This window comes from Chiloscyllium plagiosum, unplaced genomic scaffold (genome assembly GCF_037043375.1).
Source record: "Chiloscyllium plagiosum isolate Xiang-an unplaced genomic scaffold, Cpla_swu_hap1 HiC_scaffold_47, whole genome shotgun sequence".
NCBI classification, from domain to species: domain Eukaryota; kingdom Metazoa; phylum Chordata; class Chondrichthyes; order Orectolobiformes; family Hemiscylliidae; genus Chiloscyllium; species Chiloscyllium plagiosum.
In genome coordinates, this window is record NW_028270185.1 from 19991587 (window position 1) to 20016907 (window position 25321).

Here is a 25321-nt window from a genome sequence, read left to right on the forward strand (position 1 = left end):
AGTTGAAGGGTATAGCAACAAGTCAGGGAAGTGGAGTTGAGAATTACAGTATCAAATAACGAGATTCAATAATGAGAGGTATGCTTTCAAGGTGAGAGGTGAAAAGTTTAAGGGGGATACACACGGCAAGTACTTCACACAGAGGGTGGTGGGTGTCTGGAACGTATTGTCAGCAGAGGTGGTAGAGGCAGGCACGGTAGATTCATTTAAGATGCGTCTGGACAGATGCATGAGTATATGGGGAGCAGATGGATACGGATACTTAGGAATTGGGAGACAGGTTTAGACAGCAGATTTGGATCGGCCGAAAGGCCTGTTCCTGGACTGTAAATTTTCTTTGTTCTTTATAAATATGATCTCAATGATTGGAGGACCAGAGTCAATGAACCAAATAGCCTACTTCTGTCCCTACAACTTGTGCTGTTATGGTCCCTGACATAGCCAGCATTATTTGTCCTTGAACTGAGTGGATTGCTGAGCCATATTAAATGGCAGTTAAGAATCAACTGCAGTGCAGTGGTCTAGAGTCACATGCAGGCCAGATCAGGTCAGGAGAGCAGATTTCCTTCCCTCATGCACATTAGTGAACCAGATGGATTTTTATAACACTCATGATAGCTATCATGGTAAATTATCACTGTGATCTGATTATGACTTACAGTCCTGCCTATCCAAATACTTTTCACTGTCTTTATATTTAAGAATTTATTTACCTGTACTCTAAAAGTATTCAATGAATTTTTCTCTGCCACTTTTGGGGGAAGAAAGACTTCAAAAGACTCACGACTCTCAGAAAAGATTTCTCCTCTGTCTTAATTTAAATATAAATTCATTTTATGTCTCCTAGTCCTAGTGTCTCCACAAGAAGAAAAATCCATGTAGCATCAACCCTGTGAAGCCCCCTCGGGGTTTTGTATATTTCAATAAGATGATCTCTCGGACTCCCCCTGTTCAAACACTCCTCTTATGATAAACCATTCTCTTCTATCCTCCTTCATGCACCCCTGCCAAAACGCCAGGAAGCAGTGTATCTGAGAGGGAGATTCTGGAAGTTACTGCTGTCACATTCATTAAGAACATTGAAGGATAAGAACTCCAGAAGATAATTGAAAATTGCTGTGGTCCACTTTATTTCTGGGCAGTGATCTGCTTTCCCCTTCCCTTATCTTAAAACTTTGACTTTTTATTCGGGTACATGATTCAGTAGGTACTAGTTGCCTTCAAAATGGTCTTGTGCAAGCCTTTATAATAAGTCTTGGAAAATTATTCAACTGTATTGATCCTACCAACTTAGCCAGTTGCATTTAGTCATGCAGTCCATGTTTCGCAGGGAGCTGATCAAGAAGCATCAGAGGATAAAGAGAGTCGACATTTCAGGTTCTGACCTAAAATGTTGATTCTCCTCCTCTGATGCTGCTTGACCTGCTATGCTTTTTCCAGCTCCACTCTGACTCTCCAGTATCTGCAGTCCTACTATCCCCATGTTTAGAAGGGGACAGTCAGTTATATTTAAGTGCATGCATGTTGGCTGATATTTCCAGGTATACAGATGTAAATTTTAATACTTCCTTTGTACGGAGAGATCAGCTATTTCGCGTTAACCAGGCATCAAGCCCAGGAGCTTCCAAGCTTGTATTACTCGTAGTGTCTGAAAAGGTTGCTGTGAACTTGTAGGAAGCTTACACAATTTAACTGAGGTGAAATTAATTGAAGATAATTTCTATGAAATTAGTTCTTTTAGAAGTCCACAAAGCAAATTTTACTATCCTGTTTTTAAAAAAAGCAGACTTATTTCTAACAAGAGGACAGTAGTCATACTCTTTGTTTAAGGTGGTTTTATGGAGCAATTTATAAGGAAGCCAGATAGCTTGCAATGTTGTGTACGACTCATTTTCTTTTATGTTCTCAATTCCAAATTCCACCCATGGAGGTACCAACTTATGCTTGGGTGGTACTAAATTTTTCTTCTGGGCCTCACCTGAGTGGACATGCTTCATGCGTGAGGTTAATCATTGAGTGTTGTTACGACATGGGGCAAACCTTCCTTACTAATTTAAACTAGCAACATAGAAAAGATTCACCCCGTGCTGTAATTTTTAAAATTCGAGATGCAAAGAACTATCCCCAAAGTCACTATTTAAAGTTCAAAAGTTTAAGAACTTTATTCTTTAAGTCTAACAACTATTTACAACTCCTTTCTTTAACCTCCCTTTTACTTTCCCTTCTATAATACTGGTCCGATAAATCCCCAGATTAAGATTTACCAAAAATTCAAATTTCAAAACCAGCCAGCTGTCTACTCTTTTTGTATCTTTCTCTGTCTTCTTTTCTTAGGGTTTCTGTTTTACAGGTCATTGATAGACAAAGGTACCTTTTAAGAGAACTATTCTGCAGGCAGTCTGCATATGTTGGTGGTTTGGCAGTTCTCTTCCGACTGTTCAATTTTTTTTCGGTTTTATACCCCAAATGTTAATGTTGTCAAAATATTAAATGCAAACTTGATTGGAATTTGGTATTTTGGGGCATAATTTAAACTGATTGGCCGAATTTGAATTTGTTTTTGTCTCGTAGCAACCCGAGTACTGCTAGTTGCTGGACCAAATGTCACATTGTAAATTCTCCAGCACTCTGTGTGCTTGCTAAGTCCTTCACCCCTCTTAAAGGTACAGTACCCCTTACATCTTAAGTGTCAACAGTCTAACCTGTCCTTAATCCATTTCTGTCCACATGCATGCACTTTTCCATGACCATCCTGGGCCAGGAACAGGACATCCTTCCATAGCCTAGGATGGTAGGATACATTTCCTGTTGTGTCCTGACTTATTTCAGCTCAGCTCAGCTCAGCCAGCTCCTGAGATGGAGAAGGAAAACACTTCTAATCACTAATCCCGGCAGATACAATTGTGAGAATTACATTGAGCATCACTGTGATAAACCTGACAGCATCTCTTGAAGCTCATTGCTTTGGTTCAGTAAGAAGAACAGTCAGTTGGATGAGGTACCAAATGAACCGTCTTACATCAAAAGCCATTACTTTTGGACACAATGGGGAGAAAATTAAACCAAATATATAGCATGGTACGCTGCAGGAGCAGTATTGTAGTGTGACTCTGACCCGAAGTTATGTAATCTTAGAATGATGAAGCGTATTTGGCCTGTAATTACTGTGCCAACTATTTAATAGGGCTACTTAAATTAGTGCCACATCTACTGTTTACAATGTCTTGTAAAAGCTTTCTCCCTTCATGAGTTTATCTAATTAATGTTTGAAAGTTGCAATTGAATCTATTTCCATCACTTTTTCAGGTACAGTAGTTCTCTTACCAGTCATCTTAAATCTGAATCCTCTGATTATCAAACTCTTCTTTTCCTGAAACTGTTGATGATTTTGGCTTTACCTATCCAATCTTGAGTGTCTCTGCTCCAAGGAATACAGCCCCAGCTTTTCAACAGAACTGAGGTTCTACATCCTTGGTACCATTCCAGTAAATCTCACCTGTAACATCTGTTAAGGTCGTGCCAATTGTTCTTGATCACTCAATGGCTTGTTGCGTGATAATGGCTGTGAATGGCCTGGTGATCCTTCTGGATGTTGTCAGTAATTGTGGGTGTAGGTCAAGTTGAGTTGCCATTATAAGCGATTAATGAATTTTCAATCCTCAATTTGCAACCAAGAAGAATGAATGAGCATGAGCTTTATGGAAGTTACAGCATGCAGTAACCACCCCCAACCAAACCCAGCAGCTCAAACTCCCAAGACTATGTGTGGTACTCCCCAGACAATTTCTTCAAGACCTGTTAAGTGTAATGTGAAGAACTGTACAATTCTTTACTTTGAGATTGAAAATCATCTTTTTAATGATGAGTTGATGTTCAGATGGATTGAGTGCAATTCAACACAAATCACAAGGGGTGCAGCAAGCAATTTGGAAAGCCAATGGAATGTTGCTCTTTGTTACAGCAGGGTTGGAGTGCAGGAATAAACCAGTCTTCCTGCAGCTGACCACTTGTGTTTGGTTTTGACCTCTCCTCCTCTTTTAAGCTCCCCTTAGACAAGGTGAAATGCAGGTTCACTGGTTTGATTTTTGGGATGAGGGGATTGTCCTATGAAAAGAGATGGAGTAGAATGGGTCTAAACCTTCAAGCATTTAAGAGGAATGAGTGGCAATCTCATCTAAGATTGAGGTCTTGACAGGGTAGATGCTGAGAGTGTAAAATAGGTGGCATGATCTCTTTAAGATTGAAATGAGAGATTTCTTGTGACTCTTTCAAGCTCTCCATTTTTAAGGCTCAGTCCAGTACATTTTGGACTTGAAAAATTGGGCTGGAAAGTGCTTTTAAGGTTAGCAAATAGCCACTAGTTTATTGAAGAGCAGAGCAACTAGACGAACCAAATGGTTTGCCTATTTAGTGTTCATGATGACTATAAAGAGGTTAATAATGAGGAAGACAGATATTGTGCTATGGTTACAGTCAAGTGGAATTGGTTGGCTTGACCAAGGCAGGATCAGTGAATAGAAACTGGTTGCAGCGTTAAACAGAGTTGAACATGTCGATCGAATGCAGTGATACCTTTGTGCCTACAATCATGCTTGCTTAAATTAACTAACACCTACTCTGACCTGACATTAAGCCTTTTGTTTCTGCAGTATGTTAAGATCAGATCTGCACGTTTCTCATATCCAGGGTCATATATCAACAGATAACCTGGAGACCTTCACAAAATGAAAGCAGCTGTAGAGACCTGTTTGTTTCTTATTATACAAATGAAATGTTACTGTAGAAATCTGATATTTTCACACACTTTGAAGTTTCATCCTCATTGAACTTGATCATGGTTTTATATCTGCCTACAGAATGGAAATATGCTAACCTGCAAGACATAAAACTGCTTCTTTAATACACTGTTTATATGGACTGATTGTAGACTTAATTGCAATTAATTAGGATGTTCCACTGTGAAATGCTGACATATAAAAGCTTTATTAGTATTTCTTTGGTTAAACAATGACTGATCCACTTTGTTTGAGAACAGATGGATTTTCAATAACTAGATTGAAGAATCTGAGAATTCTATATGTGCAGATGGTAGCAACAGTCTATTTAATATTAATGTATTTTTATTAATAATATTCACCCAACTTTTGTTTTAGATTTTCTTTTCAGTTCTTTCCAGTTTTCTCCTATTTCTCATTACTAATTTCTCTCTCATTCTGTCGTCTCTTTCCCTGACTCTGTCAAGCATTAGATATCCTTTACCTCCCCTGTGAGCCGTGACCCTACCCAAAGTGACTATTCTCCCTCCCTCTGTCTACCCCCAACATCACCATCACTACTGCTGTCTCCCTACCCCATACCCCTCCCCATCACACAAATTTCTGGGGTGGATATTGCTGTCAAGTTAGCATCCAATTGCTAAGATCAGAATCAATCAAACATTGTCCCTGTTTCTATTTATGACTAGTTCAATGGTACTTTTCCACAGCTACCAACGGTAATTCAGATCCTCCTTCGCCCCAAATTAACATTATCCATCCGAGCATCTCAGCTCAGGCTGACATTGTCTTCACAGGCACATGCTAAGGTTCTCTGACCACGAAGATTGAGAATCAAATGTGAAACTTATTTGCTTGGTTTTACCACTGCCTTAGCTGAATCTTTGACTCCGGATTGCGTTGAATTTTCATAATTTCCTCCTTGTTCTTTATGTAGGACGTATCGTGTTTGAACAGGGATCCTTCCAAAGTTATTATTGTGGACTGTAAAAAAGAAGCTTTCAGCCTCCAGCCCTTCAATGGTATTGCACTAAAGAAATGGGATGGAAATTCTGATGACCGAACCCTGTATGAACTTGCAGCATTCCTGAAAAGTAAGCTCCCATCTGCCAGCTGGTTGGTAATGTGTTTTGTTCTGTGAATTTTTGAGAGTGAGCTTCCCTCGAAAGTGTTATGACACCAAGTCAAATTAGCTGATAGTTGCGTAATTTTTTTAAAGACTGAACTTAAGTCTCCTCCCCATCCCTCTCCCACACTGCTCTTCTCTCCCTCCCCCTCTGCCCCCCTCAACCTTCTGTAGTTGAACAAACACAACCTCTGCAAGTTTGCATAACAAATACTGCAACTGGTACCTTAACAGTGAATCATAGGAAAGCTGCAAGGAGGCATATGTGCCCAGGACCTTTGGGTCAATTATGACAATCTGGTTATTTGGCCTTTGTGTTTTATTAATGTATTTTTTTCCTCCTCTTTTCACTATTGATGTAGATTAACTCATTCACCACGCACTGCCATTGTGATGCCACTTGCAATAGATCACATTGCTGCAAGCAGCTGCAGTGATGCCATCTGGCATCTTTTTAGGACCAAGGTCCACGGTGGGAACAATGCCAAATGGCTTCTTTAGTTATGAACGAGTTAAATATTTGTTGTGCCTTTGAATGAACTCGAGTAAGAAGGTCACAAAGGCTAAAGGGAAGCTGTGACACTGAAGGTTTGAAGAGGATCCGGTGTGTTTAAAATTGCATTGTGTTGAGCTAAATTTTGTCCCATTCTCATTAGCATTAAATTTAACACCAAGGAACCTAAGCTAGAGACTTTTCTGCTGCTTTCTATCAGACTGTTTCTCCACTGGGATGAGTAACATCAGAAGAAACCCTGTAATGTCAATTACCCGGTGACCATTGTGTGTGAAAAGCCCAGTACACGTCGTCTTTCGTAAGATGCTTCTCACAGGATGTGTTCTAACTAAATAGGTACTGCTTCAGTATTTAACTACTGTCTAGAGGGTGCCTGTGAGCAGGCTGACCTCTTCAACTCAGAATATGAGCAGCAATGTGCTTTCTATTTCACTGACATGATTGGGTCTTTACTGACATCAGGCCCCAGGCTGATGGGTAAAGCCACAATTCACAACTATTTTTTGAAGTTGTGTTTGCTGTATCTGTGCAAGCACCCTTCCGCTGCTTGTATCTATTTCATGATAGGTAGAGAGTACAATTGCTGTAACATGGGAAAAAAAAATTATTCATTGAAAGAAAGTCATTTAAGGTACAGGAGGGGTTAAAGTAATGCACTTGAGAAGTAGAGGGATGTATTTTCACTTGCTTGAAAGTTCCATGACTTTAATGGGATTGAGAAACTGAATAGAAACCAAACCTCATGAAGATTGGGAGGGTTTGAGAATTTAAAGCCAAGTCACTTGCTGGAATATGTAATATGTAGGCATTCTCCACAGTGAGTCACTGAAGCAAAAGAGGTCACCTGGCTAAAGTGTCTTCCCTAACCTGGGAGCATTTCCCCCACCTCAACCAAGTAAGAGTGGGAAAGAAAGGAGTTCATGATTGAGTGTCTCTGTTCAAATATGTGACAGCAAAGATTGAAATAAATTACTTTTTTGTGGGGAGCTAGTATGAGCTGCTGTGCATACCTCTTGGTGATAAACTTAAAAGCATAATGGGCTGAGCTCTGGGAAGAAGTGCATGAACCTCGAACTTCCCCACAATGTGGCTTACTGCATCAGGTGGAATGAATTCCCACTGAAACATTTTCCTAAAGTCGTCATTCTTGTAGAGTTGGAAATGTCACCGTAATTTTATTTAATTATTGGGAGAGTAATCTCAAGTAATCTCAAGTTCCATACTCTGTCTCAGTGGCCTCATCAATGTGACTTGGGGAGTGTGCTTCAGACTGTTGAACATGCCTGATCTTGATGCAGCTCTCAGAAGCTAAATATGTTTCATGTTGTTTTAGAATTCAGAATTTGGAGCTATTAGTTTATAAATTATATACTTTGGCGAAGGGTATTCAACTTAAAACCGTGCTAATAGCTCCCTTCAATAAAGGAAGAAGTGGGTATGTGCAGCACCTTTCACGAACTCAGACTATTCAAAGTACTTTCCAGTCAATGAATAGCATTTGAGGTGCACATACTGTTATTATACAAGCTAGAAGTGCAGGGGAAGAAAAAGACTGGGAGAGTTTGAATGATAGGAGACTGTATTGTAAAGAGAACTGACAGGGTTCTGTGGCAGCAAATGAGACTCTTGAATGGAATGACCCTGGTGACAGGGTCAGGGATGTCTCAGATCAGCTGCAGGGCATTCTGACAGGGGACAGCCAGCAGTCATGTTGCATGTCAATAGCAATGACATAGGTCTAAAAAAAGTGGAGTCATGCAAGAGGAATTTTAGAGAGTAGTAGATTAAAGAGGAAGGCTACTAATCTCTGGATTTCTTCCAGTGCCACATGCTCCCGAGTATAGGAATAGTAAAATTGGATGCACATGTTTCTGAAGAGGTGGTGTAAGAGGGAGGGTTTTAGATTTTTTGAACCATTGAGACATCATTTGGGGTCAGTGGGATCTAAAAGAGCTGGACAGGTTGCATCTGATATTCAATATCCTTGTTCGGAGGCTTGCTCGTGCCATTGGGGAGGTTTTAATCAAATTTGGCAAGGAATGGGGCACAGTAGATGTAAAGTCAGGAGCAAGGCCCAATCAGATATAGAAGGACTGTTAGCACAGTCCAATGTGCAGAGAAGACATGGGAGGTGCAGAAAGCTAAATTGTATCTATTTTAATGCAAGGAGCTTGACTGGTAAAGTGGATGAATTTAGTCTGTTAATCAGCAAATGGGAATGTGATATTGTAACAAGCACCACATGATGGTTGAAGAAAGGACAGGACTGCCACCTCAACATTCCAGCGTATAAAAGTTTTCGGTGCAATAGGAATGGATTGAGGGAGGTGGGAGCATTCCATTATTGATAAAGGAAACCATGCTTTTGTGATTGGAAGTTTGTGACCAGCATTGTACCATAGAGATCCGCGCTTGGATCTTTGCAGTTTGATGTGTATGTTAATGACTTGGATGTGAATGTAGAAGCTATAATTAATAAGTTAGCAGATGACGTGAAAATTGGCTGTGTTGTTGATAGGAGGATGGTCTTGGGCTACAGAGTGATATTGATCAGCTGGTAAATTGGGCAGACCAATGGCAGATGGAATTTAATCTGGTGAGTGATGCATTTTGGGAGGCCTAATAGGTGAAGGATATACACAATAAATGGTAGGCCCCTAGTGAGTTCTGAGGAACAAAGGGCTCTTGTAAAAGTTCATAGATCCCTAAAGTTGTCAGCACAAGTAGACACTGGTGAAGAAGGGACATAGGATGCTTGTGTTCATTAGCCAAGGCATAGCATATAGAAGCAAGGAAGTCTTGTTATAACTTTATAAAACATTGGTTAGGCCATAGATGGAATACTGAATTCAGTTCTGGTTGCCACACTACCAGAAGGACATAATTGCATTGGAATGGGTGCAGAGGAGATTCACCAGGATGTTGCCTGGGATGAAAAGACTCCATTTTTGGGATAGGCTTGGGTTTGTTTTTCTTGAAGTGAGGACTGATATGATTGAGATATACAAAATTATCAGAGCGAGAGTGGATTGTGAGAATCTTGTCCTCATGGTAGCTGTATCTCAGACCAACGGGTTTAAAATTATATAGACGTACGGTACAGAAGGAGGCTACTTGACCCATCATGTCTGTACCAGCCCCTGAGAGAATACCCAACTCATTCCACTCTCCAACTCTATCTTTGTAGCCCTCTAAATTCATCACTTTCAAATATATATCCAGCTCTCTTTTGAAACCTCTTAGCAAATCAGTTTCCACCACTCTCCCAGGCAGCGTATTCCAAATCCTAACATCTCTCCGAGTAAGGATGTTTCTCCTCATCTCACTCCGAGCTCTCTCGCTGGCAGTCCTGAAGTTGTGGAACCCTAGTTACCAATGCAAGTTCAGTGCGAAAAGAAAAAGGATGCTGGAGGCAGGTACTCTCACAACATTTAAGAAGCATCTAGATAAGTACTTAAAATGCCAGAGCATAGTAGGAAGATGGGATTAGTGTAATTTCTTAGTCACCATAGACATAGTAGACCGAAAGGCCTGTTCAATTCTGTATGCCTCTGACATTTAATGTCTGGCACATGAATGCAGGATGATTATTTAACTGAAATACTTTACACATCAAGATGCTGTTTTAAAAGGATTTTCTTTTAAGTCTTTAGTAGATTACAGTTTTGATTGGCATTGGATAAGTGATTCATTTCTTTAAAATTTCATGCAGGAAATGTGCATTATTGATGGGGGAATCTCCTTTCAGTTAGATTAAATTGGTACCTGGTGTCTGTGGAACAGATTGCCACGATAGTAGACACAATAGTGATCCCAGTAACCTGCATGATAAAATATGCATATTTTGTGGTATTTTGAAATCATGGACAGTGGCAAATTATGGTGAACAACACAGTCTTGCATGCACTGAGTCCTTTTGCAACTTAAAACACATGACACCTAGATGAGGGCAAGGCAGAAACAGGTTTTTGATGAAAATAGTTTCTGTTGAATGAAGACCTCTTTACCCCAAATCTGTCTTAACAGAGAATTGCCTTATCTGTGAAATTAAATACTCATATGGCACTATGTTCTTGTCAGTGCTGGCAAGAAGGAGCTGTACCGCAGGCCATGAGGGATGCCAAAATCATCGCCCTCTACAAGAACAAGGATGAGAGAAGTGACTACAGCAACTACAGAGGCATCTTCTCCTCAACACTGTCACCAAAGTCTTTGCTCGGGTCATCTTGACTTGCGTGTAGAAACTGGCAGAATGTGCATACCCAGAATCACCGTGCGGCTTCCGAGCTAAAAGATCAGCAGTAGATATGATCTTCTCTCTTCGCCAACTGCAGGAGAAGTGACAACTGACAACCTCTCCTTGGACACAGAGATCCACAAGAGGATTGGGAAAGCAGCCTCAGCTCTTGCCAGGATATGTCCAGGATACAATGGATATTCCTCAAGTGGAAGGTGTTCAGTCTTGTCTCCTGTCTGGCATATGTAGTCCACACTTCAGTGCTGTTCAACAGTGTGCTTATGACACAGGCATTGTAACCTGACATTTTTGCCTTCACCGTCAGTTTGGGATTTGTCCATATTAGAGTCTTGAGGCGTCCCCAGCTGCACTACACGGGCATCTGCATGAGGGACATGAAGGCACTTGATATCATTACAGAGTCCTGGGAAAGGCTTCCAGCTGACCGCACACGATGGAGAAGCACCCTGAGCCAACACCTCAAAACAGAGGAAATTAAGCTGATGAGTGCTGCAGCAGACAAGTGAGCACGAAGGAAGGAGTTCTAGCAGATCAATGACCACATACAGATGTGACTTCTGCGACCAGGACTGTCACTCCAGTATTAGTTTCTTCAGTCATAAGTGACTTTACCTCAGGGAAACAGAAAGCTAGAACAACAAGGATGCAACCCATGGCCAACCATGACCGAAAGAGGCCTCACTCATTCACAGTTTCTGTTGAATGAAGATGTCTTTACCCAAAATTTTTTTGAACAGAGAAGTTGTCTTATCTGTGAGATTAAATGCTCGTATGCCTCTATGTTCAGGATCAAGGGATTTCTCTCTGTCTGGACGCTAGGTAACAAACTCCTTTGACCTTGAAGTCTGTTCTGTTGTTTCTTTCAAAAGTCCATTGCTTCCTTTTGAACTGAGTTCACCAGCCTCTTGAGTAAAGTGGATGCAGGTAACAAGCAAGGGCTGTCATTTCCTGCCCAGTAGCATGCTAATTCATTCATTCCTGTCTTACCCGACCCTGCTGCAATCATCGTTCCCTCCAATATTAAATCCTCTCATTTTGAGGAGCTTTGTCTCTGGGGAAAGTCAGAGGAGATTTTGTCTCACACCTAATTTTCTGTTGCCTTAGAGTGGACAAGCCCATAAATCTGCCATCCTACAGCATCACTGCTGAACCAAAATATCTGCACTTTGATCCCAATACTCAAGTGATATGTATGTTTTGTCACCTAATTTGTCTGGATCCATTCCAAGACTTGCCAAAACAGAACTGAGAAACTTAGACCATTACTGAAAGTCCACTTTGCCCGAAGTGAAAGCACTTTACAATGAAACATGAGTTCAGATTGCAAGGCTGTTATGTAAGATATGTTCTGTCGCGAGTGCAACAGGGTGTCTAAGCATTCTTGCAAGGTATTTTAACTGATTATAACCTTGGCACTTTATTCACGATTATTTGTTTGTTATTGCAGTGTTTACAATAATCATTTTGAAAATAGGGGCACCCAAATAAAAGAGAATCTCGTGCCAGTACTGAAGGTGTCTGTAATAGAGATTTCGCTATATTTTGAAAAGAGAAATGTTATCAAGTCATTGATCTCTTTTGCTGTTTGTTAGCTGCGTTGTTTGCCTACTCAACAACAGTGGCTACAGTTCAGAAGTAACTATTGATTGCAGCAGGATATATTCAGAACAAAGGCACTTTGCACTTTACAGATGCAAGTTTTATTCTTTCATTTCTCTGCCCTGCTCCCTTGACAGCTGGACACGTTCCAGCTAGGTAATTCCACATTTTTATTTTGACAAATGCAGGTTTGAAAGTGGCTTGACTTTGCTGGTGTTCTGTGGAGAAGCTGCCCCAGTATCTATCTCTTGCAAGGGATCACTTTACTTCCTCCAAGTGTTTAATCAGCTAACTCCGCACCAGGCCAGAGAGCAAACCAAAAGCCACTTTTACACTCACCCCAGCCAACAATAATTCCTCTTCATAAGTTCATAAGACATAGGGGAAGAATTAGGTTATTCGGCTCATCGAAGCTAGAGAATGTGGTGCTGGAAAAGTGCAGCAGGTCAGGCAGCATCCGAGGAGCAGGATAATCGACGTTTCGGACATAAGCCCTTCATCAGGAATAACTTTCGCCTATTCGGTTCATCGAGTCTGCTCCCCCATTTGGTCATAGTTGATATGCTCCTGACCCCCATTTTCTTGTCTCCTCCCCATTACCAATTAAAAATCTGTCTAACTCCTCCTTAAAGCTGGGACAGTGAGTAAATTTAGGGTAGCAACTTCCACAGATTTACAACCCTTTGGGAGAAGTAGTTTCTCATCAACTCTTTTAAATTTGCTACCCCTTCTCCTAAGACTATGATTCCTAGTCCGAGAATGCCCCACAAGAGGAAGCATCCGTTTCGTGTTTATTTTATCTGCACCTTTATCATCTTGAATACCTCAATTTGATCTCCCCTCATTCTTCTAAATTCCAGAGAGTGTAAGCCTAAACTGTTCAATCTCTCTCCATACGACAAGCCCCTCACCTTCTGAATACAATGAACTCGCTCAAATATGGAGCCATTGAGTCTTTCACACCTTGACCGTGTAGGCATTCTTCATGCATACACTTGGAACCATGCATGACCTTGGAAACTTGGAGACCTAGGAGAATGAGCTTGGAGACTGTTTTGCCTGGAGCATCGGAGGGTGAGGGGTGACCTTATAGAGACTTTTAAAATCATGAGGGGCATGAATCAGATAAATAGACAAAGTCTTTATGGGCCGGGTGCTAGCAAGTGAGACTATATTAGGTTGGGATACCTGGTCGGCATGGACTAGTTGGGCCAACGGGTCTGTTTCCATGCTGTATATCTCAATGACTATATGACTATATCACAGCCTAGTTTGATCTAACCTCATCTGAAGTTCATACAGGAAGGATCATTAGATTGGAAGCAATTGATTTTTTCCTCCTCAAACTGAGACCCATTGTACTTGACCTATTACCGTCCCAGCTCAGACTCGGAACATAGGTCTCAGTTTACCAAAGTCCCTTTTTGAACTAACATCCAAAACCCTGCATACTTACACACTGAACTATTCAGACAACCTCTTTGGACCTATATTTTTCTATCGGTGCTGCAGTGAAACATTCTAGCTCTGTGTTGGATTTCAACCTTTTATTCTCCGGTTACTGTGATCTTTTGTTTATTTGAGTGGTCGTATGAAGAATGCACTAGCCCTACTTCACTTTCTCTTGTATTGCATTGCAGCAATTGCAATGAATGGAGTTGAAGATATCAGAACTGTCCTGGAGAACTATGCTCTCGAAGATGATCCAATTGAAGCATTTAAGAAGAGACAAGAACTGTTAGCACAGGTGAGAGTTCATCTCTGTTGAGATGTAGATTTATCACAGTGCTATTTTGTCAGTGTTTTTCTATCTGGTGACTTGGTACTTAGCCTGCCATGATTAGTAAGTTGTCTCTTTCCACTAAGAAAGCAGTCTTATGGGGCTATGGTGACATTATTTATAAATCATTTGTATCCAAGTCACTTGTTTGGGAGTCCATTTCTGGTCTCTTTCCATTTTGGAGTTTAGAGAGCCATCACTGTTCACAGTAAGTCCGATGACGGAAACCGGTAATCGTTCAGTGAGAGTAGCAGCAAGTCACTAAGAGATACTCCTCTCACTAAGAGATTGCCTGGTCTATTTTTTCCGGTGCCTCTATTGTTACAGTGCTCACTACCCTAGAATTCCACACTGTGCCTGTTGATACCCAAATAGTCTTGATCCCATGCTGTGAAATGTTTTTGCAATCTGCTGATTTAAGAAAGCCTCAAGTTTTATTTAAGAACTGTAGTCCATTAGTTTCACTCTGGCATCAGGTCTGTTAGAGTCAGGACCTGTGACATTTCATCACTTCTTGCAATGATGTATACTGTCTCATTAACACATTACAGTTAACCCCTATACTGCAGCACCAATTTGGACAGACTTTCTTATTTCTGAGTAGATGCTAACAGAGAAGAACATTCTAGTCAAGAGGATCATCATTCATGTTGAGGGTTGCATGTCTTATGTCAGCTGGTGGATCATGGAGATGTCTCAGTCAAGCATGATCCTCTTTATTCTTGTCTATGGCAAGCAGAGTTTGCTGGATAATGATCAGGAGCTGTAACCTAGAATCCCTTCCTGACCTCAGAACAGCGGAACTAGTTATTTCATCCCTACTGGCACTCATTTGAGATCTGCTATTTTAAATTAGATTCGGGATCAACCCTGGTACTTCCTTATCTATTTGTCTGGACTGTCACTGGAAAAGTCATGGAGTTATTTATTTTAATTGACTCTGAATCCATTGCCTGGTTACTTCTGTTTAGATTCTTGTCCTAAACCAACAGGCAAAGTTTAAACCAGACAGTAGTTTTGAAAGGTTTGCCCCGTAATGCATATTTCAATAGACAGTAAAGTCTGTATTGAGTAGTTGAGCTTGTTTTTATGGCGGTAGGTGTTTATTCAAGAAATTTGTGTTTTTTGTGCCAAGTAAATGTAGACAGTTACATGTACAAACGGGAAACTGTTTCCAAAATGCTACGAAATATCAAATTATTACTTAATCCTACATGAAGAGCATACATGTAGAATTTTGTCTGAGATTTAACTTGTTAGTGATAATTAGCCAAGGTACTTAAATAACTTCACATGCATCATTTTATAACCTCATTTCTGACACTACCTTTATTTGAAATAATATCCTAATGTAGTCATTTTAAAGTAGTTTGGAAATTGTTTGCTCATGTGTAATCTTTTAAATTTGTACGGTGCAAAAATAAATGACATTTCTTAAATTAACTTCTACCATTTTAACTGTATGATATTTATTGCAAAAAATATGTTGCTTGTGCACCTTGTATGTATATGAACATATGAATTAGGAAGAGAAGCAAACTGTTCAGTTCCTAGGACATGCTCTGTCTTTCAATAAAATCATGACTGTTCTGGTTGTGACCTGAACTTCACTTTCCTGCCTACTCCCAATATCTTTGGGCTTCCTTTGTTAGCCAAAATTTAATCGAACTCTGTCTTACAATTGTTAGGTGAGCACAGTTCATTAGACTCTCAACCCTCTGAGAAAAATAATTCTCTCATTGCCATCTTAAATAGGAAAACTCTTATTTTTAAACTGTCCTCCAGTTCTGTTGTCAAAAAACTATTAATTTAATTACAAAATTTCCATGTGACCAGTTCCAGTATTTGTTTGATTGGCAACTCTCTTTCTTTTTAATATGTAAATTCTCCCTTCATTTCAGTCATGATACAGTGCATAGAACTCTGAACCTTTAAGTTAGAAGGATGTGCAACTTCAATGCTGAGCACAAAATCCAGGCTGGTATTCCAGTGTGCAAGTGCTTCAGTGTCAGAGCGTGCCATCTTTGGATGAGATGTTAATGTAATGTATTGTCTGCTGTTTCTGATGGACGTAAAAGAATGCTGTCTTAATATTGAAAGAAGAGCAAGTGACTTCGCCCTGTCTTGGGCAATACGTATCTGTGAACCAACATCACATTTTTTAAAAAGAAATCTAGCAATTGTCTTTTTTGGAACCCTTAGGAAATGTAGCAGACATTTTTTGTTCCTTTTATGTTAGAATAAGGATTGAATTTCCCTGACTACTCCATGAAAGGTATAAGACCAGTGCAAGTTCTTTGGGGATTGTTTCAGAGTTATCCATAAACATTGTCCAAATCCTCACCCCATCTGATGCTGGAACATTTACCTATGGCTTTATTCCCCTCAGACTTGATTACTGAAATGCTTACATGCTGCACTTTCATGTTCTACATAAACTCCTCACATGCACAACTCTGCATGTGGCCTCACTTGAATCTGATCCCGTTCACCCTTCCGCATGGGCTCCAAGTCAAGCATGGCCTCTACTAAATAAATATTCTTGAACTTGCTTTTTGAATACCTCCATTGCTTACCCCCGCCACATATCTGTAATCTCCTACCTCATGGTTCTTTTGTATATCCATGTCTCCAATTCTGGCCAATTTTAATTGTTCCATTGTTGGTGGCTGTGCCTTCAGCTGCCATATCTCTAATCTCTGGAATTCCTTCACTAAAGCTCTGTGTCTCTATCACTATCTCTCTTTTTCCCTCCTCTAAAATAGTCAATAGACAAACATACCTTTCTAACCAAGATTTTGGTCAAGTGTCCTGACATGTCCTTGCATGCTCCTATGAAGTGCCTAGGGATAATTTACACTTAATTCTTGTTTTCCACTAATTTGCTATCGGCATACTTACGATGTCTGTCCAGGCCTCATCTTTTCTTCTCTTCTCCCCCCCCCCCCCCCCAACCACTCTTCAACTTGCACGGTCTGATCACAAGGTCCTTCGCTGTAGATAGGAGAGTTACATTGAAATGGCATCCACACTCTGCTGTCAGTGGGAAGTCCACGTCCCAACCCCTCGTGGATAATGACGTGTTCTCTGCAAATCGTACCTTGTAAATAAGAGTTATTGGTATTTCTCAGCCTGTTTCCCCTAATAAGAATCTGTCTGAAACACTGGATGGAATTAGCCAAGCCACAGACTGGTCTAACCTCTCCTTTTTTTTTGTTTCTGTTCCACAATACCAGGAAGAACAGCAGAGAATAACTGATCGATCGCAGCAGAAATCTTCTGGCCTCTCCTTGGGATCTTTGACAAGCAAACTATGGCAACGGTCCAAACCACAGTAACACACACCTTACCTCCAGTCCTACCCTCCTACTGTATTACCTAGAAAAGTCAGACCTACCTATTGCTCCAAGCTGGAGTAGGCATGGCTGTATTCACCATAAGGTTCTGCATATGGTGAAAACTGTTACCAGAGAGATTCTGGTTAATTTTCATACTGTGCTAGCCCTTTGGCTGATAGGGTTAGACATGTGTGACCACGCAGAGGTGGAATATTGATCATTATATCCCATCACAAGTCCTGATATTGGCAGCCATTTTAAATGTACTGGCTTGATTTGAATACTAAGGCAAAGTCGTATTTGATCCACTGATATTAGTTTGTGTGTTAGTTAATTGGAAGAATAGATTATTTTTTAAACTGCAGTCTTTACAAGCCTGCAATTAAACTGTGATTACACTTGGGGTGGGGAGAGTCCAATTGTCTTATCATTGTGAATAGTGCTATTAAATGTACCAACTATTAAAACTGCACACAGATTTTTAGACAGTGCCTGTAAAATGGTGCCTACCAGAATATAGTGTATCTTTCCTTTTACAATCAATACAATTTCATGCCTTTAACATTCTGTAAATGATGTGCATAAGAAACGATGTAGGTCAGCGAGGAGTTTAATAAAATTATGAAGACAAGCAGCAAGCTATATAAAATTCTACATAAATGTCATAACAGTTAAAACCAGCAATGACGTATCTTTGGAATCTGTTCGCTGTTCTTAATTATAGTTTATTTTGGACAGTCCCAAGTTTGCTGTGTTAAAATTGTTAGAGCATGAGTGGGCTATGCTTTTATTTTACTTAACAATGGGCCCATATGTGTTGCATGAGCAATTTGAAAGTTATCAATTAATTTTCAAAGGTATAAATTTAAAAGTTTTTTTTAAATTTCTTGGATTTCTCGCAAATCATGCAACCCTACTTAACATTTAATTCCTTTCTTACTCCCTTTTCAGAATTGCAAATATTGTATACCCCTAATCCCCAATGAAGAGATCAGACAGGTGGCCTCTTTAAGATTCTGAAAGCACAATCCATATGTACACTGGTCAAAGAGGCTTGTTGGAAGATTTAAACAAGTGTTTTGGAGTGGTCAGGAGGAAAGGGTGAGCTTAATTGAAGAATTTCTTGTGTTTCTTTAAAAATATTTTAAAGATTACATGCAGGGAAGCTATTTCCTCTGGTGGATATATTCAGAAGAGAGGGGGCATAATTTTAAAATTGCAGCCACATGATTCATAAGTGGAAATATTGTTTATACATACCCACAAACACATGTTAATAGAACCCAGTTTTCTCACAAGGCTGTGGGTTCTTAGAGTCAGAAAGGAGTTGGGTTTTGTTGAGCCCTGAGGATATGGATTCACAGGTAAATACAGATCGGTGGTCTAATTAAATAGTGGAGCTAGCCCAAAAGCCTGAACTCCTGATCTTTATAATGTGTGATGTTTTATTAAATTTCTGCTTGAACCTAACTGAAGTTGTAACCAAGGTTGAATTATTTTTGTTTTGAAGGGAAAGTAAAATTCATATTACTCAGAGGGAAAGAAAAGCTTCTAATAGGTAAGAGAGGAGAGAAATAAAATCCATTACAATTGAAATTCCTTTGCACAATTACAGAGATTGTATGTGGTTCCTAAAGCTTTTGAACTGGTCTGTAAATGTCATTGTAACCAGTGGGTCTTTTAAACTATCCATTAATTACCAGGATGTCTGGGGTCATGCACCACTTTCACTCTGACAGTTGAAATTGTAACCACATAATTGGGATCTGACAAAGTGTAAATTAGAATAATGCCAACAATGCTGTACCACTACTTCTCATTTTAATACTCCACACAAGCCTCTTCCTATCTGTGTTCATCTCACCCTAGTACTTGAATTTCTTTCTACCTTCTGTACTACTTCATCTTCCATTTCGATGCAACTTGGCAATTTTCCTCTGCCATTGTGTTTGGTAGCAAGTTTCATATGTTCAAAGATTAGTCCCCCAGCCTTTTAATAAGGAGCAGTCAGAAGATGTATCATTGGGTCATCTAAAATGTACCATACCAATTCCTGGCCATTTTTTTTCTCTTGAACATCTCTGCTGTAGAATCTCACCGCTCCAGTCGAGGTCCACTACTTTGTATGATTAGTCAGTCCTCATCTGTCAATTAGACAGTAAGTGTTGGCAGGCTCAGAGACTCTTGTCGATCATGTTCCTTCCTATAGTCCTTTAGGTGTTCACTAAAGCGTATTCAAGTCCAGTTTACTTTGCTAAATTGTTTTTTTTTTAATACGCTTGACTATACAGTTGAATTGTAGTACTGCTGTGCCTGAGGTCCATAACCCAGTAGGGATTAAGGTCAGGACTTTCCAAGTCTGTATATCTCTGAACCATTCACGTTGGGCTGCTAATCATTCTGTCACAGCACTAATTATGTTATGTAATGGGGGAATTTTTTTCCCTTCTCTTCCAGGATTACTGGCTTATGTTGCTTAGTACTGTCAGTTGTGTGGTACGCAAATACCAAATCAAACCAGTTTGGAATATTTCTTGCTATAATTTTAATATAGAGATACAAAAAAAAATAGTTGTCACAGGAGCCTAGAGTAGGAGTGTCAGAGAGTTTTCCCTTCAAAGTGTGTAATTTTGGAGGCACCTTAGAAAATTGAATCTCTTTTCAAAACTTTTAGGGACACATCTGAAGTTATTGCTACCAATAAGTCTTGGAATTCTGATTTAGACTTTATCACCAGTGAGACCAGAGTATTCAGGAGCATCCTTCTCCAAATACACAAAGCCATGTCAGTCAAGCCAGACCCAATAATAGGGCTGGGTTGTCCGAGATTTTTATTGGCCATTTGGTCGTGGAAGGCATGCTTTGCTTCAATCATTTTAACTATTTGTTTGACTTGGACTGAAGCATGATCATGTCCTCATCCTGTGGTTCTCGCAGGATAGTGATCAGATTGGCTTTCTTCAGTAGCCAAAAGATTCTGAAGCAGGTTATCACCCCAATGTCTATTGTGGCTGCAATGAGTTAAATCAATTCTTAGTTGGGAGTGGTGGGATAAAGGCAAGCATATGAGTCTCCCACTGGAAGGTGAAACTAAAAGAATCAGGCAAGTGGGCTTTATTTCAATGCTTGTTTTGTCTGTGTCATTTATGCCACCTTTCTAATCTGGTGATCTTGCTATCCTGTACCACTCAGGCATTTGGTTTATGATGTGAACTGTTTTTAGGAAGACAAACCAAGTGTGAAATTAAGCCAGTTTTCAAATATGAAGTTATTTGTGTTTCTGAGGAACAGTATAACTTTTGGGGGTTTCAATGCTGTAACATGATTTCTTCCATTTCTTATAAATTTGTCAGCACTCAAGAGTTGGATTGAGATGCCAGATTCAATTTCCACTCTGTCAAAGACAATGAATGCAGTTGGTGCTGTGATACAGTACTGTTGAGAGGGAAACCAGATGGAGATGTTACTCCAGATTAATATCTTTAACCCCTGATGCAGATAGTGTCTGTAAAAACATTGGGTGAGGATGAATTATACTGTTGCTACTGCACTCTTTCATAGGGGTTTTGGTGCCGATGTAATTATGGGCAAACGTTTCTGGAGTGTAGGTAACATTATTAGGAGAAAGTGAGGACTGCAGATGCTGGAGATCAGAGCTGAAAAATGTGTTGCTGGAAAAGCGCAGCAGGTCAGGCAGCATCAAAGGAGCAGGAGAATCGACGTTTCGGGCATAAACCCTTCTTCAGGAATGAGGAGGGTGTGCCAAGCAGGCTAAGATAAAAGGTAGGGAGGAGGGACTTGGGGGAGGGGCGTTGGGAATGCGATAGGTGGAAGGAGGTTAAGGTGAGGGTGATAGGCCGGAGAGGACGGGAAGAAGGTTGCAGGTCAAGAAGGCGGTGCTGAGTCAGAGGGTTGGGACTGAGAAAAGGTGGGGGGAGGGGAAATGAGGAAGCTGGAGAAATCTGCATTCATCCCTGGATGAAGACCTGCAATCTTCTTCCCGCCCTCTCCGGCCTATCACCCTCACCTTCACCTCCTTCCACCTATCGCATTCCCAATGCCCCTCCCCCAAGTCCCTCCTCCCTACCTTTTATCTTAGCCTGCTTGGCACACCCTCCTCATTCCTGAAGAAGGGCTTATGCCTGTAACATTATTAGGCTCTACTGATATTTCTGGAACTTCTGTCACTTTAGCTTTGTTGGTGACACTCTCACTTTAGAGTCAGAATTGTGGAATCATGTTCAGCTCTTCAAGCAACATGTAGCTGAGGCAGCTATTTCCATGTGCAAATTTTAAAAAACTCAAGATACCCCCATTGTGTAAAACTGATGAATGGGTCCTGACCAAAATTTCTGATTGTTCACTTGTTCCATGCTGGGCTGTCCTGAGATTGAGAAAGGTGCTATTTAAAAGCAAGTTCCTTGCTGAAACTTAACACAACTGTGTCTTGTAATCATTTCCAGGTATCCATTATGTGAAATCAAATTACCCTTCTTATAAAATCTTCACCTGCCATTGCATTACATTTTAGTGTTTGTTCCTCTGTCTCCAGCCTTTTCCTGGTTTGGAAATCTAGCAATTGTAAGTCTGGCTATTTCCTTGTAAAATTGGAGCAGGACTGCAGTGTGTCAGCAGCGTGACAACTGCTTTGTCCTTGTGTCCTAAATTGCATTGCTGAAGTTTTTAGCAAGTATGTTAAACTGCCTGCAATGTTGTGCAATAAAACAGTTCAGTGCAGTAGTTTTAACGATTTGAGATTACTTGTGATTCTTCCCATCAGAAAAAGGAAGATCAGCACACCTCCATCCTTTCCTGGGTTAAGTTTCTACGTCCATTGGTCAGTATTGATGTCTTTTGGTCATTATCCACATTGAAGCAGGAGTAGGCCTTTAAGCCATCTGAGCTTGTTCTTTGAATCTTTTAAATGCCATGGTTCATAACTCTTGATGTCCATAGCTAACTCAGAAAAAATAACTAATGAAATCAAGAACTACAAATGCTGGAAATCTAAAATAAGAACAAATTGCTGGCAAAACTCAGCAAATCGGGCAGCATTTGTGAGAACAAAGCAAAATTAACATTTTGAGTCTTCATCAGAATAATCTATTCTGGTATTGAATATAGTCAGAAATGACTGTGGCTCAAAGCCAGATGTCTGAGGTAAGGCAGGGCAGCAGAATTGTATTCATCACATTCTAATAGGGTCTAATCTGTGTTCTAGGAATGTAGGGCAGTATTATAAGCATACCAGCCAATGCACCTTAAAAGGGCCAATAACCTAGTCATGCTACAGCTTAATGCTTAACAGCAGAAGCACCATGCTGCATTTGTAGCTAAGCAATTGCACCTCTACTGGATTACATCAAGGCTGGTAGAAAATTCAGGTGGCTCTGAGTATCCCATCATCATTGGCAGACCCCACACAAGTTTGCAAAGATAAGGTATTTTCAGCAAACTTGATTCACTCCATGTAATGTTCATCAACAGCTGACCTTGCTAGATACAGCATAGGCTATGAACTTCCAACAAAACCCTAATTATAGTTTGAACACTGGTAGTCCAGGATTAGCATCCCCTCCTACTAAGCTGTGCCAGTTCAGCTGCAAATTTGACACCTGTATGACAAATTAGCAAATAAAGTACATCCTGTCTGCAAAAGGCTAGCTAATTGCTGCTCTATCATCTTGCTCTCAAACATTGGAAAAGTTGTGTTGTTTAATATGCAATGGAGTGGAACTTGCCATAGCCTGCTGACAATGCTCTGTATTGAACCAGGACTGTTTGGCTCCTGACCACCTCAAAGCTTTGGTCCAAATGTGGACAGAAGTGCTGAGTTTCAGTAGTGAGGAGAGAATGACTGATGTCAAGGCATTTTACCAAGTGACATTGTAAGACTAGAATCGTGGGGTTTGGGAAGAAGAGGAGTTGTGAGCAGAACTCCAGGTTTGCAGTCATACCTAGCAAAAACAACAATGGTTGTTGAAAGTCAGTTATCTACTCTGGGAATTCCTCAGGCAGTGTCCTCAATCCAACCATCTTCAACTACTTTATTAATGACCTTCCATCATAAGATCAGAAGTGAAATGTTCATTGATTTGTTTTAACGTTCAGTTTCACTTGCAACTGTTTAAGGGATGAAACAGTGCATACCTAAGTGCACCAGGACCGAAATAACATTGAGGCTCAGGCTGGGAAGGGATAACTAACATTTGTCATATCGAGTAATGACCATAAGCAACAAGATAGAATCTGACCATTTTCCTTTGCTAATGAATACCATAACCATCATTGAATTCCACCTGCCCCCCCAAATTAAAACCCTGAGAGGGACTGAACTGGACCACCCATATCAATATTGTGAATACTTGATCAGATACTGTGATAAGTAACTCTCCACCTGGCTCCTTTAAAATCTGTTGCCATCTGCAAAGTGTTATGGCAGAAATATGATGAAATATTCGTAAATTGATTTGACACCAATCCTTCCATTCACATTATCCACCACTGAAACACACTGGCAGCTGTGTTACTGTTGAACAGCACCTTGTCATATAACAACCCTACCTGCAAATATAATTAATTGTACTTTCATAGTCACATGCATCAAAATCCAACGACCCTATTGGTGTATCTACACCAGTTGTTGCTGTTGTTGAAGAAAGGAGCTCACCACTATCTTGTCCAAGACAATTGGGAATTGGAATTAAATCAATGGTTGTTCAGTTGTTGAGCATACCCAAGATGAGGATCAATAAATTTTTAGATGCTCAGGGAATTATGAGGTATGGAAATAGGATGAGATCATGAAATGAGAGTCTTGGAGATAAGATCACCATATTCACATTGAAAGGCATGGCAGGTTAGTTTAGCTGCCTATTACTTTTTTAATCATTGACTACATTTGATTGTGGTTTTTCCCTACTTTCTATGGTCTAAATAACAGTAGCTTGCAATTTTTAAAACTGTCCATTGTTTTGATTTGCATGTGCAAGCCATATAGCTTATACATCAGAGCTAAGTCAATTGCTGTCCCCACTGTGGACAGTGCTTAGCGCCAGGGACCCGGGTTCAATTCCCGCCTCAGGCAATTGTCTGTGTGGAGTTTGCACATTCTCCCCGTGTCTGCGTGGATTTCTCCGGTTTCCTCCCACAGTCCATAGATGTGCAGGTTAGGTGAATTGGCCGTAGTGTTAGGTGCATTAGTCAGGGATAAATGTAGGGGAATGGGTCTGGGTGGGTTGCTCTTTGGTGTGGACTTGTTGGGCCGAAGGGCCTGTTTCCACACTGTAGGGAATCTAATCTAGTTAATGGTCATTGGTTACGTATCATTAGCTGCAGTCCTTCATTAATTCATCTCTGCCACCTTGCCTTCATAAAGCCACAGCTTTTCTTTTATGTAGTATTTTCCAAATAATCAGCCATTTCAAAGCACTTTCCAGTTAATGAAGTGTGTCCAGAGAGCACTGCAGATAATCTATGCCCAGCAAGTTCCCACAGATGATAAGATAATGAACTGATGATCTGCTTTTATAGTTGATGAATATTGTGCAGGTCTAACTCCCTGGTCAACTGGTGCTGTTGGTATGTTCAGTCAATTAGGTACATGGGACCTCAGCTTCATCCACAACACCTTCAGGCCACAGCATTCCCTCTGGACTGCACAGTCATCTCAGCTTTGTTGTTTGTGTCCAAGCTCTGGCCTGAGACTTGAATGCAGAACCTTGTGACCAAGGCTGACCTAAAGGGATCAAACTGCTGACTTTCACTTCAGAGGCTGTCAACTGAGGCATAGCTTGATACATTGTATGGTACTTGTTTACTGCCATTCTAGTTACAGTTGTGTAATTCAGCACAGACTGGATGGATTACCTACGTTTTTGCTGGTCTATATAGTTTGAAACCACACTAAAACAAATTAAAGAGTTGCAGAT

General features: G+C 40.4%; 1 protein-coding gene across 2 annotated transcripts in view; it reads left to right on the forward strand.

The window, feature by feature from the left end:
• Positions 1-18130, forward strand: part of timm50 (translocase of inner mitochondrial membrane 50 homolog (S. cerevisiae)) — a 165163-nt gene extending 147033 nt beyond the window's left edge. For both annotated transcript variants that reach the window (XM_043681019.2, XM_043681020.2), the window contains 3 exons: positions 5713-5869; positions 13913-14019; positions 17289-18130. In XM_043681019.2, coding sequence (XP_043536954.1) covers positions 5713-5869; positions 13913-14019; positions 17289-17390 — 366 coding nt within the window. In that variant the 3' untranslated portion in view covers positions 17391-18130. The remainder of the gene's footprint in view (positions 1-5712; positions 5870-13912; positions 14020-17288) is intronic.
• The last annotated feature ends 7191 nt before the right edge of the window (positions 18131-25321 follow it).